This window comes from Oncorhynchus mykiss, chromosome 8 (genome assembly GCF_057628025.1).
Source record: "Oncorhynchus mykiss isolate SJ-2025 chromosome 8, ASM5762802v1, whole genome shotgun sequence".
NCBI classification, from domain to species: domain Eukaryota; kingdom Metazoa; phylum Chordata; class Actinopteri; order Salmoniformes; family Salmonidae; genus Oncorhynchus; species Oncorhynchus mykiss.
The window spans coordinates 79664315-79683509 of NC_143029.1; the positions used below are offsets into that span (position 1 = coordinate 79664315).

Sequence of the window (19195 nt, forward strand, 5' to 3'; positions counted from 1 at the left end):
CTGTCAAATCAGAGAGGACAAGACCAACGGATCTAGGACATAAAATCTCCTTCAGAGTAAAACATGGTGTGGAACCCTGGAGGTCAGAGACAGAGACAGAGATGAATAAATAACTGCTCTGTCCTTGGCACTGATGATAAATTAAACAGGACATGAATGCTTAATGGCTGACCCCAGAGAGCGGCGACCATATTGATGTGCTGCTTGCTGGTACAGAGGTGTAAATATGGAGCTGTGTTGGTGCGCTCCCTGAGGGATTCATCTGTAATATGTGTGGAAGGGGTGTGTGTGTGTCCGTGTGTAACGGTTTGTATGTGCGTGCGTGTATGTGTGTGTAACGGCATATCCCTGTTCTGTCTCTCAGAACCCTTCTTTGTGAGTGCAGTTGAGTGGGGGCCTCACGTCTACTTCTTCTTCAGAGAAATGGCCATGGAGTTTCATCACCTAGAGAAGGTACACACACGCACGCACGCACGCACGCACACACACACACACACACACACACACACACACACACACACACACACACACACACACACACACACACACACACACACACACACACACACACACACACACACAAACGGAATTCCACCTCCTTGAGGGGATAAGGTGGACAGAATCCATGGGATTTGCACATTATACAGTGCATTGCCTCTTATTGTGTGTGTGTGTGCAGGTGATGGTATCTCGTGTGGCGCGGGTGTGCAAAGGGGACATGGGGGGCTCTCAGAGGGTGTTGGAGAAACAGTGGACATCGTTCCTGAAGGCCAGACTGAACTGTTCTGTCCCAGGAGACTCCCACTTCTATTTCAACCTGCTCCACGCCACCAGCCCCATACTCAACATGAACGGCAGAGACGTCATACTGGGACTGTTCTCGACACCACCCAACAGGTACACACACACGTGTACACACTCACCCAATCATACATGAATGCACCCCCCCCCCCCCATTTTCTGATACGTATTTAATCATCTTACCCTCTTTCCATCCCTCCTCCCTCCTTCATCTCTCTCTCTCTCTCTCTCTCTCTCTCTCTCTCTCTCTCTCTCTCTCTCTCTCTCTCTCTCTCTCTCTCTCAGTATCCCAGGGTCTGCAGTCTGTGTGTTTGACATGCAGCAGTTAGCCAGGGTGTTTGAGGGAAGATTCAAGGAGCAGAAATCTCCAGAATCCATCTGGACACCCGTGCCTGATGAGCTTGTGCCCAAACCCAGGTATGCAGTACATTGGACTTGTACTGATATTGATTGTGTAACTGACTGGTTCTTCCTGATTCTGATCCTTTTTTGGACCGTCTCCTCTCTCTGTAGGCCGGGTGGCTGTGCGGTGCAGGGGTCTCCTTTCAGCTCATCTAAGTCTCTGCCGGATGAAGTGCTGAACTTTGTAAAGACTCATCCCTTGATGGACGAGACCATACCCTTGGTTGGGCACAGACCTTGGGTTGTCAAGACTATGGGCAGGTATGGCTAAGGATACCCATGGCTACCACTGATTTTTCACTGTTTGCCCTACGTTCTGAAATTGAGCTCCCCTCCCTCCCTCCCTCCCTCCCTCCCTCCCTCCCTCCCTCCCTCCCTCCCTCCCTCCCTCCCTCCCTCCCTCCCTCCCTCCCTCCCTCCCTCCCTCTCCCTCTCTCTCTCTCTCTCTCTCTCTCTCTCTCTCTCTCTCTCTCTCTCTCTCTCTCTCTCTCTCTCTCTCTCTCTCTCTCAATTTCTCTCTCTCCGTCGGTCTCGCTCTCCAGGTACCAGTTGACCGCAATGGTGGTGGACACAGAGGCTGGTCCCCATAGGAACCATACAGTGTTGTTCCTGGGCTCCACGCGAGGGACCGTCCTGAAATTCCTCATCCTCCCCAGCGGAGAAAACTCTCCCACACACAGCAGTGTGTTTCTGGAGGAGGTGGAGGGATTCAACCCTGAGAAGTGAGTACAGGAAGGGAGTTTGGCCACGATCCCTTGTGTTCGCTGCAGTCCGGTGTTTTGTCAGGCCATTATTGAGGAGATTAACTGTTCTACTCACAATGCTTGTTGCTGCATTGTTTTCAAAGTCTCTCTGATGTGATCACCCTGATGTGAATCCCTACATTTCTCTGTTGTAACAATAGAAATCAATGAAAATACTATAAGGATCTCTTTTTCTCTGTCTCTCTGTATCTGTCTCTATCTCTCCTTCATCCCTCTCACCCTCTCTCCTTCCTTTATCTCTCCCCCTCCACCTCTCCCTCTATCCCTCTCTCCCTCCCTCTCTCCCTCTATCTCTCTATCCCTCCCTCCCTCTTTCCTTCCATCCCTCTCCCCCTTTCTCCTTCCATCCCTCCTCCTCCCTCAATCTATCCCACCCCATCTCCCTCTCTCCTTCCCTCCCTTCTGTCCCTCCCTCTCCCTCCCCCCTCTCTCCCTCCCCCCTCTCTCCCTCCCTCTCTCTCTCTCTCTCTCTCTCTCTCTCACTGCCTCTCTCCCGCTCTCTCCCTCCCTCTTTCCTCTCTCCTTCCACCCCTCTCTCCTTCCTTCCATCCCTCTCTCCTTTCATCCATCCATCCATCCATCCATCTATCCCTCTCCATCTCCATCCCTCTCTCTGTCTCTAGATGTGGAGAGAACTCGGTCCAGGCCAGACAGTTGTTGTTTCTGTCTCTGGATCGTCCAAGTCACACTCTGCTGCTGGCCTTCACTTCCTGTCTGGTCAGACTGCCCACAGCACGCTGCCACCTACACTCACGCTGTATGAAGTGAGTAAAACACACACACACACAGACCATCTCAACCATCTCCATCAGGCTGATCAGATCTCCATGTGTGTGTGTGTGTATAGGAGCTGTCTGACCTCCCGAGATCCCTACTGTGGCTGGACCAGAGGCAGCACCTGCTCCTTCCTCAGACCAGGCACACGGTGAGACAGCTCCCTGTAGCTTCATCCAATTGATTGTCTGTTCAACTGTAGATGTCAGTCTGATAATCTGTTATGTTTGTTCTATTACAGGCTTCCTTTTCAACAAGACAGTGAGTACGGCAACTTCTCCCATCTTGGAGACTGTGATGGTAGGTACCTTGCCTTTACCCTGTAGCTCTGTTCTTTCTTTCATTCAACTCCACCTAATAGCATTACCATGCTCCACCTAGTGGCATTACCATGCTCCACCTAGTGGCATTATCATGCTCCACCTAATAGCATTACCATGCTCCACCGAGTGGCATCACCATGCTCCACCTAGTGGCATTATCATGCTCCACCTAGTGGCATTACCATGCTCCACCTAGTGGCATTATCATGCTCTGCCTAGTGGCATTACCATGCTCCACCGAGTGGCATCACCATGCTCCACCTAGTGGCATAATCATGCTCCACCTAGTGGCATTACCATGCTCCACCTAGTGGCATTATCATGCTCCGCCTAGTGGCATTACCATGCTCCACCTAGTGGCATTATCATGCTCCGCCTAGTGGCATTACCATGCTCCACCTAGTGGCATTATCATGCTCCACCTAGTGGCATTACCATGCTCCACCTAGTGGCATTACCATGCTCCGCCTAGTGGCATTACCATGCTCCACCTAGTGGCATTAACATGCTCCACCTAGTGATATTATCATGCTCCACCTAGTGGCATTATCATGATCTGCCTAGTGGCATTATCATGTTCCTCATAATAGCATTACCATGCTCCACCTAGTGGCATTATCATGCTCCACCTAGTGATATTATCATGCTCCACCTAGTGGCATTATCATGCTCTGCCTAGTGGCATTATCATGTTCCTCATAATAGCATTACCATGCTCCACCTAGTGGCATTACCATGCTCCGCCTAATAGCATTACCATACTCCACCTAATAGCATAATCATGCTCCGCCTAGTGGCATTACCATGCTCCTCCTAATAACATAATCATGCTCCACCTAGTGGCATTATCATGTTCCACCTAATAGCATAATCATGCTCCGCCTAGTGGCATTATCATGCTCCACCTAGTGGCATTACCATGCTCCACCTAGTGCATCATCATGCTCCACCTAGTGCATTATCATTCTCCACCTAGTGGCATTACCATGCTCCACCTAGGGCCATTATCATTCTCCACCTAGTGGCATTACCATGTTCCACCTAGTGCATAATCATGCTCCACCTAGTGTATAACCATGCTCCGCCTAGTGGCATTAACATGCTCCACCTAGTGGCATAATCATTCTCCACTTAGTGGCATTACCATGCTCCACCTAGTGCATAATCATGCTCCACCTAGTGTATAACCATGCTCCGCCTAGTGGCATTATCATGCTCCACCTAGTGCATAATCACGCTCCACCTAGTGTATAACCATGCTCCGCCTGGTGGCATTAACATGCGCCACCTAGTGACATAACCATGCTCCGCCTAGTGTATAATCATGCTCCGCCTAGTGCATAATCATGCTCCACCTAGTGCATAATCATGCTCCGCCTAGTGCATAATCATGCTCCACCTAGTGTATAATCATGCTCCGCCTAGTGCATAATCATGCTCCACCTAGTGCATAATCATGCTCCGCCTAGTGCATAATCATGCTCCACCTAGTGTATAATCATGCTCCACCTAGTGACATAACCATGCTCCACCTAGTGACATAACCATGCTCCACCTAGTGTATAATCATGCTCCACCTAGTGACATAACCATGCTCCACCTAGTGCATAATCATGCTCCACCTAGTGTATAATCATGCTCCACCTAGTGACATAACCATGCTCCACCTAGTGCATAATCATGCTCCACCTAGTGTATAATCATGCTCCACCTAGTGACATAACCATGCTCCACCTAGTGCATAATCATGCTCCGCCTAGTGCATAATCATGCTCCACCTAGTGTATAATCATGCTCCGCCTAGTGCATAATCATGCTCCACCTAGTGTATAATCATGCTCCGCCTAGTGCATAATCATGCTCCACCTAGTGCATAATCATGCTCCACCTAGTGACATAACCATGCTCCACCTAGTGCATAACCATGCTCCGCCTAGTGTATAATCATGCTCCACCTAGTGTATAATCATGCTCCGCCTAGTGCATAATCATGCTCCACCTAGTGTATAATCATGCTCCACCTAGTGTATAATCATGCTCCACCTAGTGTATAATCATGCTCCACCTAGTGCATAATCATGCTCCACCTAGTGTATAATCATGCTCCACCTAGTGCATAATCATGCTCCACCTAGTGTATAATCATGCTCCACCTAGTGCATAATCATGCTCCACCTAGTGTATAATCATGCTCCACCTAGTGTATAATCATGCTCCACCTAGTGCATAATCATGCTCCACCTAGTGTATAATCATGCTCCACCTAGTGTATAATCATGCTCCACCTAGTGTATAATCATGCTCCACCTAGTGTATAATCATGCTCCACCTAGTGTATAATCATGCTCCACCTAGTGTATAATCATGCTCCACCTAGTGCATAATCATGCTCCACCTAGTGTATAATCATGCTCCACCTAGTGCATAATCATGCTCCACCTAGTGTATAATCATGCTCCACCTAGTGTATAATCATGCTCCACCTAGTGCATAATCATGCTCCACCTAGTGTATAATCATGCTCCACCTAGTGCATAATCATGCTCCACCTAGTGTATAATCATGCTCCACCTAGTGCATAATCATGCTCCACCTAGTGCATAATCATGCATTGCAAGAGTTTGCGACAGATGTTAAAGGGTCATTTCAAAACTACACTTTCATCATCTCCAGCACTACCCTAACATCAACATATTTGATAATGGCTGTTTCTTTGTTTTATATTTAAAAGATAGAGGAAGATAAGTGTTTTCAATGACATCATCAACCAATTAGTAGACAACTAGTAGGCAATTCATTATTTTATTTACCTTTATTTAACTAGGCAAGTCAGTTATGAACAAATTCTTATTTTCAATGAAGGCCTAGGAACAGTGGGTTAACTGCCTTGTTCAGGGGCAGAACAACAGATTTGTACCTTGTTAGCTCGGGGATTTGATCAATCTTGCAACCTTTCGGTTACTAGTCCAACGCTCTAACTACTAGGCTACCTGCCGCGCAAATGCTTTCTCATAATTCGTTAAAATCACATGATGCACACCAATGATGTCATTGGAAACACTTAAAACCTAAATAATGCACAATTATCACATATGTTAATGTTGGGGTGGTGCTGCAGATGGTGAATATGAAGTTGACATTTCCCTTTAATGCACATTGAACAAATTCAAATGCTGATGTAAGGGAATGTCTATGGCAACATATTTAATTAAAATGTTTGTTTTTGCAAGGTACCGTTTTTCTTTGTCGTGTCATCAATTAAAAACCCAATCACATCCCCAGTGCACATACATTTGAAGTTGGAAGTTTACATACACTTTAGCCAAATACGTTTAAACTCAGTTTTTCACAATTCCTGACAATTAATGCTGGTAAAAATTGCCTGTCTTAGGTCAGTTAGGATCACCACTTTATTTTAAGAACGTGAAATGTCAGAATAATAGTAGAGAAAATGATTTATTTCAGCTTTTATTTCTTTCATCACATTCCCAGTGGGTCAGAAGTTTACACACACTCCAATTAGTATTTGGTAGCATTGCCTTTAAATTGTTTAACTTGGGTCAAACATTTCAGGTAGCCTTCCACAAGCTTCCCACAATAAGTTGGGTGAATTTTGGCCCATTCCTCCTGACAGAGCTGGTGTAACTGAGTCAGGTTTCCAGGCCTCCTTGCTCGCACATGACTTTTCAGTTCTGCCCACATATTTTCTATGGGATTGAGGTCAGGGCTTTGTCATGGTCACTCCAATACCTTGACTTTGTTGTCCTTAAACCATTTTGCCACAACTTTGGAAGTATGCTTGGGGTCATTGTCCAGTTGGAAGACCCATTTGCAACTGATGTCTTGAGATGTTGCTTCAATATATCCCCATAATTTTCCTAACTCATGATGCAATCTATTTTGTGAAGTGCACCAGTCCTTCCTGCAGCAATGCACCCCCACAACATGATGCTGCCACAGTGTGCTTCACGGTTGGGATGGTGTTCTTCGGCTTTTAAGCATCCCCCCTTTTCCTCCAAACATAACGATGGTCATTATGGCCAACAGTTCTATTTTTGTTTCATCCGACCAGAGTACATTTCTCCAAAAGTACGATCTTTGTCCCCATGTGCAGTTACAAACTGTAGTCTGGCTTTTTTATGGCGGTTTTGGAGCAGTGGCTTCATCCTTGCTGAGCAGCCTTTCAGGTTATGTCGATATAGGACTCGTTTTACTGTGGATATAGATACTTTTGTACTCGTTTCCTCCAGCATCTTCACAACGTCCTTTGCTGTTATTCTGGGATTAATTTCCACTTTTCGCACCAAAGTATGTTCATCTCTAGGAGACAGAACGCGTCTCCTTCCTGAGCGGTATGACGGCTGCATGGTCCCATGGTGTTTATACTTGCGTACTGTTGTTTGTACAGATGAACGTGGTACCTTCAGATGTTTGGAAATTGCTCCCAAGGATGAACCAGACTTGTGGAGGTCTACAATTTTTTTCTGAGGTCTTGGCTGATTTCTTTTGATTTTCCCATGATGTCAAGCAAAGAGGCACCGAGTTTGAAGGTTGGCCTTGAAATACATCCACAGGTACACCTCCAATTGACTCAAATTTGGTCAATTAGCCTATCAGAAGCTTCTAAGAAATGACATACTTTTCTGGAATTTTCCAAGCTGTTTAAAGGCACAGTCAACTTAGTGTATGTAAACTTCTGACCCACTGGAATTGTGATACAGTAAATTCTAAGTGAAATAATCTGTCTGTAAACAATTGTTGGAAAAACTGACTTGCCAAAAGCATAGTTTGTTAACAAGACATTTGTGTAGTGATTGAAAAACGAGTTTTAATGACTCCAACCTATCACAATAATTTTACATACCGTTAATTTATATTGGTTGTTTGTGTTTATGTGTGTATTGTATTTGCATTTACAGTGGTGACAGAAAATTGCAATGTTTTTCAGTCCGTCAGTAATGGGATTAGCTAGTGTGAAATGTCAGGGCTTTGAATTCCCTCTCCTAAGATTAGTGTCTGTCAGAAGCCTCCCAGCATGACAATAAATGCATTTTGATTGGTTGACAAAGGAGCGAACGTCTTGATCAGCGAATTAAAGCCCACGGGACTGAGACTTATTCTGAGACAGCGTTCTGCTGTCAACGACTGTCTGCTACAGTTTGACAAGTACTTGCCAGAAAAATATGTACAAAACAGAAATGAGGACCAAACTCTGTGCACAGTGCTCAAAACTGAGCTTCTGGCAGGCCATAAGAGAACGTCTTTAACTTTGATACGTTTATGGGCTCCTAACAAACACTCCTAAAATCTGTCTCTGTCTCAATTAGGATGTCTCTGCTTTTCATCAGCAAACTGTTCCAGGACCTGCAATCTGTTCCAACTCCAATTATACACTGCAATCTAATCTGTTTTATCACAGATCTATAATCTGGGGGGTGTTCTTATTCCAGAACATTACAACCTCATCTATTTTATAGAACCTGCAATCTGTTCCAAAGTCCATAATATCCCATCTATAATATCTATCATGAATCTATAACCTCTAACCTGCAATTAATACATTCCTTTGCCAGAACATTGCAATCTCATGTGTTATTTATCACTCTTTAGAACCTGATCTGTTCTAGTTGCAGAGCTTTAGTTTTCTAAGCCGGATATAGGCCTGTTTACTGCAGAGTTGGGCTGTTTAATGGAGAGTGGTGAAAGCATAGAACCAGAACTAGGTCCAGAACAGACATGTGCTGTGTCTGTGCAGATGGGAGTGATTCGAGTGGTGGAAATCATTTACTGAAATATATGACGTGTTTTAGGGAGAAACTCACTGGCTTGCCCAGAGCCCTCCTTATTACAGAATGGGAACACTGAGAAGAGTTGGTCTGTTTTATTGTCTTCCCCTCTTTACTGATGACTAGTGCAGCTTTCAGCCCAGCCAGCAGAACCCCAAGGCTGTGCTGGAGAAAACACTGGTTAAGGACAAAGGAAAGGTGATGCTTATCTGTTGCCGTTATGAAATGTTATGGTAGATTACGGTAATAGAGAATAAGATTAAGCTCTTGGGTAATACAATATAGCAATATAATCCTTGACATCAGGCAAATCATGTTTAGGTTCTGAAGGATGAAACATCTAAAAATGTGACAATAACAAAAGTGGAGAGATTTATAAAGGAGAATGAATACACAGAGGTAGAGGAGAATAAAGGACTGAGATAACTGGTTTAATGTTAAGCGTTTTTATATTCTCTCTTGCCATTAGCCTTATCTCTCGGGGACAGATGCACGGAATGGAAATGGTAGTAGCATCTGTCGACTCTGGGATACAACGACTAGCAAGGAACTTTGTTCTGGTACGCTGATTCTTTGTCACTGATCATTTGGACAAATCACAATTTCACAGGTGCTCGCATCGTTTTGAATTTCCAAAGGGGAGGTGACATTTGGCCCATAGCTTGGCTGAAACTGGCTGACAGTTTTCATTGAGTGTGGTGGGGACTTATCTAGTCTCGTTAGACTTAACATGTCTCCCCTAAGAACTTAATCGAGCATCTGATGCAGTTACACAAGATTTTAGTTCTAGGTGTCCGAGATTAGCCTTGTGATCCCTTTCTCTTGTCTTCTCTCTCCCCTAAAGGTGCCATACAGCAGAGTCTGCTGATCGAGCCGGAGAGCCTGGTCTCCCTCAACCTGCTGGTGGCATCTGCAGTCTCAGCCTTCACCATCGGTGCGGCGCTCTCGGGGCTGGCTGTCTGCTGGATTATGGCCCACAAGCCTGGCAACCGTCGCCACGGCAACAATACCCCCCAGTCCACTATCCAGCGCCAGGAGAGGGGGATGTTGACGTCAGGAGGAGGGATGGGGGGATCGGTCCTCAGTGTGACCCGTCAGGGAGGAGGCGATAGACCCTGCTCTCAGGGCGGGGAGACCCTGTTTGTGATGCCCAACGGCTGGGGGAAGTCAGGGGAGCTGGACCCAGGGTTCCTGCCTACTCCGGAGCACACGCCCCAGCAGAAAAGACGTGGGCTCAGGCTGTCTGATTCTGGATCAGGGGGGTGGGATAACAGCCAGACCTACCTGGGAGGGAGTACCATGGGGCTGGCGTCTCCCTGCCCTCTCCCTTGCCCCCCACACCCCTCCACCGCTGTCTACCTGACCACCAGACTATTTCAGGGGGGAGGAGGAGGGAGGCACGGGGGTGAGGAGCGAGGAAGAGGAGGGGAGACTCCTCGCCAGCACTACGTGTGCCTGAGCAAGCCCCGGGGGGAGAAGGGCAGAAGTGGGACACCGAAGTCGGCGCTTCGTAAGTCGGCAGGGGAGTACGTGTACCCCATGACCCCCCAGGATTCTCCGGATAGGAGGAGGGTGGTGTCAGCCCCCAGCGCCCCTATGGAGTTTGGGGAGCCCCTGCCACTCCGCTGGCCTCCCCAGGAAGGCTACATCCTCAGCAGCCAGGGCATGGTCCCTGTACCTCCATCCTCCATGCCCACCATCAAAGGCCAGCAGTACGTGGCCCAGCACCACACACCCGGGCCGGGCAGGTCTCAGCTGAGAGGGGCCTTGGGGAGAGGAGAGCTGGGGGAGCTGGTGGATCTCAGCCAGCTGCTGAGTAAGAAGAGTTCCAATGAGAGGACTCACAACGGGCAGTGATCAAGCAGGGAAACCATGTCTCTTTCTATATCGTTCTCTTTCTGTCTGTTCTACATTTTCTCTCACTCTCTCTTTCTCTCTGACCTCTTTCTCTGTCATTGTCATTTAGTCCTCCGGATATCTCTGTATCTCGCTGGCGGACTCCTGAGGCTGTTCTCGCTGGCAGACTCCTGAGGCTGTTCTCGCTGGCAGACTCCTGAGGCTGTTCTCGCTAGCAGACTCCTGAGGCTGTTCTCGCTGGCAGACTCCTGAGGCTGTTCTCGCTGGCAGACTCCTGAGGCTGTTCTCGCTGGCAGACTCCTGAGGCTGTTCTCACTGGCAGACTCCTGAGGCTGTTCTCTCTGTGACTGGTTGATGCTGCTATCACTCATACCCTGCTTGGCTGTGATTGGTCAGTGAAAGTGAGGTTGTTGCTGTGTCTGCATTGCAGAGCTGCCTCTCCCCTCTGGCTGCTTAGAGAGGGGAGAGAGGAGGAGAGAGAGATAGCGGGATTGAAAGAGGTGAGAAAGAGGGATGGAGATGGAAAGAGAAAAGGGAAGGAAGAGTTTGCTAGACAGCAGAATTCTTCCAAAAGAACACATTAAGAGAGAACCATAAATAGGAAGGAACATGCAAAGAGACCCAGAGACAGACACTTCCCTGTGCAACAAACAGGGCAACAAGGACTGACCGAACAACATGGCCACAGAGCCCACTGTCAGGTGTCAGAAGACAAGACCCAGTGGACATCACTCCTACACAGTGTACTTTGTCCACCTTCCAGTGCAGACTGATTGGCACTCTCTGACAATAAGACAATGGAGGACACTGAAACATGAATTGTAAACACATTACTTTGAAGCATCTTGCTGCAGGTGAATGAAGCAGACACCCCCCTGGGCTCACACGTCAGATCATCATCTACTTTTGATTTACACTTGATTTACAACTCAACCAAAACTGTGATTTGGTTCATAATAACGTGAATTTAATGTGAAATCAACGAGAAAATGTCACCAGGTCATTGGATTTAGGTGAACAGTTGGGTGAAAACAAGACCAAATGCCCCTACGTTGATTCAATGTCATCACATAGATTTCTGGTGTTGAAATGACGTGGAAACAATGTTGATTCAAACAGTTTTTGCAGAGTGGGACTGTTCTCTCTCAGTGACACTGAGGTCATTCTGACTCTGACTCTGAATGTCACGAGAATATCTGATGAAGAGTGTCGAAAGGAAGCGCAATGAAGATTTAATAGCCTGCCCTCCAGCTGCCTCCCCAACACACACACACACACACACACACACACAGGTCAGTTTTAATAAACCCACCCTGCGGGGGACCAGTCCTTGGTATCGTGGTCAGGGGGACATTGATTCCCAGTGTATGTGAGTCGACAGGGGGCGTAATAGTACCGCTCCTAACCTGTCTCACTGGGTCATACAGTACTGCTACTAACCTGTACAGTACCGCTCCTAACCTGTCTCACTGGGTCGTACAGTACCGCTCCTAACCTGTCTCACTGGGTCATACAGTACTGCTACTAACCTGTACAGTACCGCTCCTAACCTGTCGCACTGGGTCGTACAGTACCGCTCCTAACCTGTCTCACTGGGGCGTATAGTACCGCTCCTAACCTGTCTCACTGGGGCGTATAGTACTGCTCCTAACCTGTCTCACTGGGTCGTACAGTACTGCTCTTAACCTGTACAGTACCGCTCCTAACCTGTCTCACTGGGTTGTACAGTACCGCTCCTAACCTGTCTCACTGGGTCGTGCAGTACTGCTCTTAACCTAACTCACTGGGTCGTACAGTACTGCTCCTAACCTGTCTCACTGGGTCGTACAGTACCGCTCCTAACCTGACTCACTGGGTCGTATAGTACCGCTCCTAACCTGTCTCACTGGGTCGTACAGTACTGCTCCTAACCTGTCTCACTGGGTCGTACAGTACTGCTCTTAACCTGTCTCACTGGGTCATACAGTACTGCTCCTAACCTGTCTCACTGGGTCGTACAGTACTGCTCTTAACCTGTCTCACTGGGTCGTACAGTACTGCTCCTAACCTGTCTCACTGGGTCGTACAGTACTGCTCCTAACCTGTCTCACTGGGTCGTACAGTATCGCTCTTAACCTGTCTCACTGGGACCAAGGGACTATAACTCACCCTCACTGGGCCGGACTGGAATGTCAGCACTATTTCTGCCAGCCAGGCATTCTCTCTAATGACATGGCACCATTTCATCCCTCCATCCGTCCATTCCTTCACTTCATCACTCCATCCTTCCACTCCATGTACTTTTTAATGGCCAGTCATTTCAGAGCTGACGCAATGTGTTAGGAGCAGTACTGTACGACCCAGTGAGACAGGTTAGGAGCGGTACTGTACATGTTAAGAGCAGTACTGTATGACCCAGTGAGACAGGTTAGGAGCAGTACTGTATGACCCAGTGAGACAGGTTAGGAGCAGTACTGTATGACCCAGTGAGACAGGTTAGGAGCAGTACTGTATGACCCAGTGAGACAGGTTAGGAGTGGTACTGTACAGGTTAAGAGCAGTACTGTACGACCCAGTGAGACAGGTTAGGAGCAGTACTGTATGACCCAGTGAGACAGGTTAGGAGCAGTACTGTACGACCCAGTGAGACAGGTTAGGAGCAGTACTGTACGACCCAGTGAGACAGGTTAGGAGCAGTACTGTATGACCCAGTGAGACAGGTTAGGACCAGTACTGTACGACCCAGTGAGACAGGTTAGGAGCAGTACTGTATGACCCAGTGAGACAGGTTAGGAGCGGTACTGTATGACCCAGTGAGACAGGTTAAGAGCAATACTGTATGACCCAGTGAGACAGGTTAGGAGTGGTACTATACGACCCAGTGAGACAGGTTAGGAGCAGTACTGTACGACCCAGTGAGACAGGTTAGGAGCAGTACTGTATGACCCAGTGAGACAGGTTAGGAGCGGTACTGTACGACCCAGTGAGACAGGTTAGGAGCAGTACTGTATGACCCAGTGAGACGGGTTAGGAGCGGTACTGTACGACCCAGTGAGACAGGTTAGGAGCAGTACTGTATGACCCAGTGAGACAGGTTAGGAGCGGTACTGTACGACCCAGTGAGACAGGTTAGGAGCGGTACTGTACAGGTTAAGAGCAGTACTGTATGACCCAGTGATACAGGTTAGGAGCGGTACTATACGACCCAGTGAGACAGGTTAGGAGCGGTACTGTACGACCCAGTGAGACAGGTTAGGAGCGGTACTGTATGACCCAGTGAGACAGGTTAAGAGCAGTACTGTATGACCCAGTGAGACAGGTTAGGAGCGGTACTGTACGACCCAGTGAGACAGGTTAGGAGCGGTACTGTACAGGTTAAGAGCAGTACTGTATGACCCAGTGAGACAGGTTAGGAGCAGTACTGTACGACCCAGTGAGACAGGTTAGGAGCGATACTGTACGACCCAGTGAGACAGGTTAAGAGCGGTACTGTATGACCCAGTGAGACAGGTTAAGAGCAGTACTGTATGACCCAGTGAGACAGGTTAGGAGCAGTACTGTATGACCCAGTGAGACAGGTTAGGAGCGGTACTGTACGACCCAGTGAGACAGGTTAGGAGCGGTACTGTACAGGTTAAGAGCAGTACTGTATGACCCAGTGAGTCAGGTTAGGAGAAGTACTGTATGACCCAGTGAGACAGGTTAGGAGCAGTACTGTACGACCCAGTGAGACAGGTTAGGAGCGATACTGTACGACCCAGTGAGACAGGTTAAGAGCGGTACTGTATGACCCAGTGAGACAGGTTAAGAGCAGTACTGTATGACCCAGTGAGACAGGTTAGGAGCAGTACTGTATGACCCAGTGAGACAGGTTAGGAGCAGTACTGTACGACCCAGTGAGACAGGTTAAGAGCAGTACTGTACGACCCAGTGAGACAGGTTAGTAGCAGTACTGTACAGGTTAAGAGCAGTACTGTATGACCCAGTGAGACAGGTTAGTAGCAGTACTGTACGACCCAGTGAGACAGGTTAAGAGCAGTACTGTATGACCCAGTGAGACAGGTTAGGAGCAGTACTGTATGACCCAGTGAGACAGGTTAGGAGCGGTACTGTACGACCCAGTGAGACAGGTTAGGAGCGGTACTGTACAGGTTAAGAGCAGTACTGTATGACCCAGTGATACAGGTTAGGAGCGGTACTATACGACCCAGTGAGACAGGTTAGGAGCGGTACTGTACGACCCAGTGAGACAGGTTAGGAGCGGTACTGTATGACCCAGTGAGACAGGTTAAGAGCAGTACTGTATGACCCAGTGAGACAGGTTAGGAGCGGTACTGTACGACCCAGTGAGACAGGTTAGGAGCGGTACTGTACAGGTTAAGAGCAGTACTGTATGACCCAGTGAGTCAGGTTAGGAGAAGAACTGTATGACCCAGTGAGACAGGTTAGGAGCAGTACTGTACGACCCAGTGAGACAGGTTAGGAGCGATACTGTACGACCCAGTGAGACAGGTTAAGAGCGGTACTGTATGACCCAGTGAGACAGGTTAAGAGCAGTACTGTATGACCCAGTGAGACAGGTTAGGAGCAGTACTGTATGACCCAGTGAGACAGGTTAGGAGCGGTACTGTACGACCCAGTGAGACAGGTTAGGAGCGGTACTGTACAGGTTAAGAGCAGTACTGTATGACCCAGTGAGTCAGGTTAGGAGAAGTACTGTATGACCCAGTGAGACAGGTTAGGAGCAGTACTGTACGACCCAGTGAGACAGGTTAGGAGCGATACTGTACGACCCAGTGAGACAGGTTAAGAGCGGTACTGTATGACCCAGTGAGACAGGTTAAGAGCAGTACTGTATGACCCAGTGAGACAGGTTAGGAGCAGTACTGTATGACCCAGTGAGACAGGTTAGGAGCAGTACTGTACGACCCAGTGAGACAGGTTAAGAGCAGTACTGTACGACCCAGTGAGACAGGTTAGTAGCAGTACTGTATGACCCAGTGAGACAGGTTAGGAGCAGTACTGTACAGGTTAAGAGCAGTACTGTACGACCCAGTGAGACAGGTTAGTAGCAGTACTGTACGACCCAGTGAGACAGGTTAAGAGCAGTACTGTATGACCCAGTGAGACAGGTTAGGAGCAGTACTATACGCCCCAGTGAGACAGGTTAGGAGCGGTACTGTATGACCCAGTGAGACAGGTTAGGAGCAGTACTGTACGACCCAGTGAGACAGGTTAGGAGCGGTACTGTATGACCCAGTGAGACAGATTAGGAGCAGTACTGTACGACCCAGTGAGACAGGTTAGGAGCAGTACTATACGCCCCAGTGAGACAGGTTAGGAGCGGTACTATACGCCCCAGTGAGACAGGTTAGGAGCGGTACTGTACGACCCAGTGAGACAGGTTAGGAGCGGTACTGTACAGGTTAGGAGCAGTACTATACGACCCAGTGAGACAGGTTAGGAGCGGTACTGTACAGGTTAGGAGCGGTACTGTACGACCCAGTGAGACAGGTTAGGAGCGGTACTGTACAGGTTAGGAGCAGTACTATACGACCCAGTGAGACAGGTTAGGAGCGGTACTGTACAGGTTAGGAGCAGTACTGTATGACCCAGTGAGACAGGTTAGGAGCGGTACTATACGCCCCCTCTCGACTCACATACACTGGGAATCAATGTCCCCTGACCACGATACCAAGGACTGGTCCCCCGCAGGGTGGGTTTATTAAAACTGACCTGTGTGTGTGTGTGTGTGTGTGTGTGTGTGTGTGTGTGTGTGTGTGTGTGTGTGTGTGTGTGTGTGTGTGCACGCAGATGCACTGGCTATGCGTGTGATTGATAATCACTATGGTTGTGATTGAAACGACTGTCCTGACTCTTACTCATCCATGTTAATGGACATTTTCCCAGAGCTCAAACGGGACCATACATTCTACCCGTCAAAGTGTCTAATGAGAAACTTTCCATTACTTTAAGTGATCATGGAAAGAGGGATAGATAGAAAGACAGAGGGAAAAGACGAAAGGCAGGAGGACCGAGAGAGAAACAGAAAGGCAGAGTGAGAAAGAGAGAGACAACACTGAGACAAGGAAGAAGATGTGATCTGTCATTCCCAAGTCATCAGAGCCACAGCTCCAGTCACATCCAGAAGGAAAATGAGTTCAGCTCTGTTGTGAACCTGAGCAGTAATGACTTGTATATAAAGACCCAACCCCAGTCAGATGTCTGTGTTACCGTTGAAGGAGCACAATGATGACGTCACACATGGGGTGTTGTTTCAAGACCGAGTCACAGTTACAAGACACTCATAATCACACCATGCCGATGACTTTTCGCCCTTTGTTGTCAATACAATATTATGTGCCAACATTCTAAACTGTACTTTTGGGTGACATACGGACCACAGAAGCAAAAAGGAAACATATTTTCAAGTGCCATAAAAACCATGTCAGTACATTTGATTCTTTATACATTTGATACTGTGATGTTGTATAATTTGTTCAAATGTGTACAGTTCCTGTGTACAATGAGGAACTTCACAATGTTGCCTTCAGATAGCATACTGAACATTGATTTTCTTTCATAACTATTTTGACTTTGCTGCTCTTATCCATTTGATAAAGTTGATGCCACTGACAGTCTGTTTATAAACCACTTATAAACAGTAGTACATAATTTAGGTCAGTTTTTCCTGAAATACTCTAGCAAAGTATTGATTGTTTTTCTCCACACCAACAAACTGTCATACTGAGGAACCTTAAAGTCCAAGGCTACTTCCTGTTCATAATACTGTGCAGTAATACATCATGGAAAAGCACAATAACTTTTATTTTTCTTATTTGAAAAGTAGTTGTACTGTAACGTTATCTATGTATATTTGTGTAAATAATCTATTTGAAGGTATCTTATCCATGTGGTTTTAAGGTTGTTGTTTTTTCATCCTTGACACAGGCCTTTGACGTGTTGGTTTTGGTTGACTGTGATATGAATGAGATGTAACAGAGCAGGCTGGTGGGAGGAGCTATAGGAGAACGGGCTCTTTATAGTGGCTGGAATGGAACGGTGTCTGACCCACCAGCCACCACTGAGATGCAAGTACAGGAATTACAGTATTTACCTTTGACTGAAAGCTGAGGGTAGCTGTTTCCTTTCTAAAAAGAGTAGAATCGTAGGCTTGTCCTGCTGAGCTGAATGAAAAAGGTCTCCATATTATTTGATTTATGATTTACGGCTGTACACACACACACACACACACACACACACACACACACACACACACACACACACACACACACACACACACACACACACACACACACACACACACATTAAACACTTAATGTGAGAGGATACAGCAGTCAGTTAATATGGACAACCCTGTCAATATATTCTTTATTATTCTAATAAACAATGAATATGTATTAATCTTTGTTGTGTCTTTATGGATTGTTAATTTGACTGTAATGTTATACAGTAGGATTCTTTCAAGCAACCATTTCTATCACCACTAGATGGCGGTGGAAACTAGTCTTTGCAGGAGAGGAAAGAGCCATCGGTGAGATTGGCTGTGTTCTCGAGCATCAAAATGACTGCAGGCGACTGCCGACCGACTGATCTACAAATCACCTTGCATCATAAATAACTACTGATAATTATTTGTAGATCAGTCAGTTAGTCACAATTTACCCATGATACGTTGTGTTTATGATCCTCTCGAACTCGGCCAATAACTCCATGGGTGCGTCTCAGCGTTCTACCGTGGCGTCCTCTCATCTCTTTACCTTCAGATGCACCGATATGAAAGAAGTGGACAGCTCACAGTTGGAATCTATCATATTCTCATGTATCCTGGGTTTTCAGGTCAAGGCAGATTCATTGAAAGAGACCAGTTGAGGAGGCCACATTATCCTATAGAGACATACATGCTATGTGATTCCACTGTTGCCAAGGGGGTCACATTATCCTATTGAGATACATACACCCTATGTGATTGGGTGGTGAATCATTGCTTGTTAGATTTGATGTCATTAACAGCTGGGGCATTGCCTTTGTGTTAGAGTGCTCCTTGAATCAGTCTAGTGTCTAATGTGTGCAGGCTTTTGCTCTAGCCCGGCACTAACCTAAGTCAAATCAATGAATTACTGTACATTTGTTGTCTCTAGACTGCAATTAATTTATTCAGATGTGTTTGAGCACCACACATAAAACCCTCAAGATGCTGAGCTGCCCATCCCCACTCTATGGCTTGGCTTGATATCGAGTTTATACTGCAGCTTTGATGACATAACAGACAGAATTTAGCACCTACTGAGCAGACTGAAACAAGCCTCTCCAGACCTCGCTGTGGTAGAACATCTTGCCCATCTAAAAGGTCAACTAAAGCCCATGTTCATGTAAATAGTATATTTATATCATTCATGGTACATTCATTATGTGTTTGCATTGGCAACCACACATCTCTCTCTCACACACACCCACGCATGCAAGAACTCTCGCTTGCACACACACA

General features: G+C 47.1%; 1 protein-coding gene across 1 annotated transcript in view; it reads left to right on the forward strand.

The window, feature by feature from the left end:
• Window positions 1-11913, forward strand: part of LOC110530992 (semaphorin-6B) — a 75473-nt gene extending 63560 nt beyond the window's left edge. The window contains exons 9-17 of the mRNA XM_036986337.2: window positions 365-453; window positions 680-897; window positions 1087-1218; window positions 1315-1464; window positions 1746-1925; window positions 2591-2731; window positions 2815-2892; window positions 2983-3041; window positions 9695-11913. Coding sequence (XP_036842232.2) covers window positions 365-453; window positions 680-897; window positions 1087-1218; window positions 1315-1464; window positions 1746-1925; window positions 2591-2731; window positions 2815-2892; window positions 2983-3041; window positions 9695-10707 — 2060 coding nt within the window. The 3' untranslated portion in view covers window positions 10708-11913. The remainder of the gene's footprint in view (window positions 1-364; window positions 454-679; window positions 898-1086; window positions 1219-1314; window positions 1465-1745; window positions 1926-2590; window positions 2732-2814; window positions 2893-2982; window positions 3042-9694) is intronic.
• Window positions 11914-19195: the final 7282 nt, after the last annotated feature.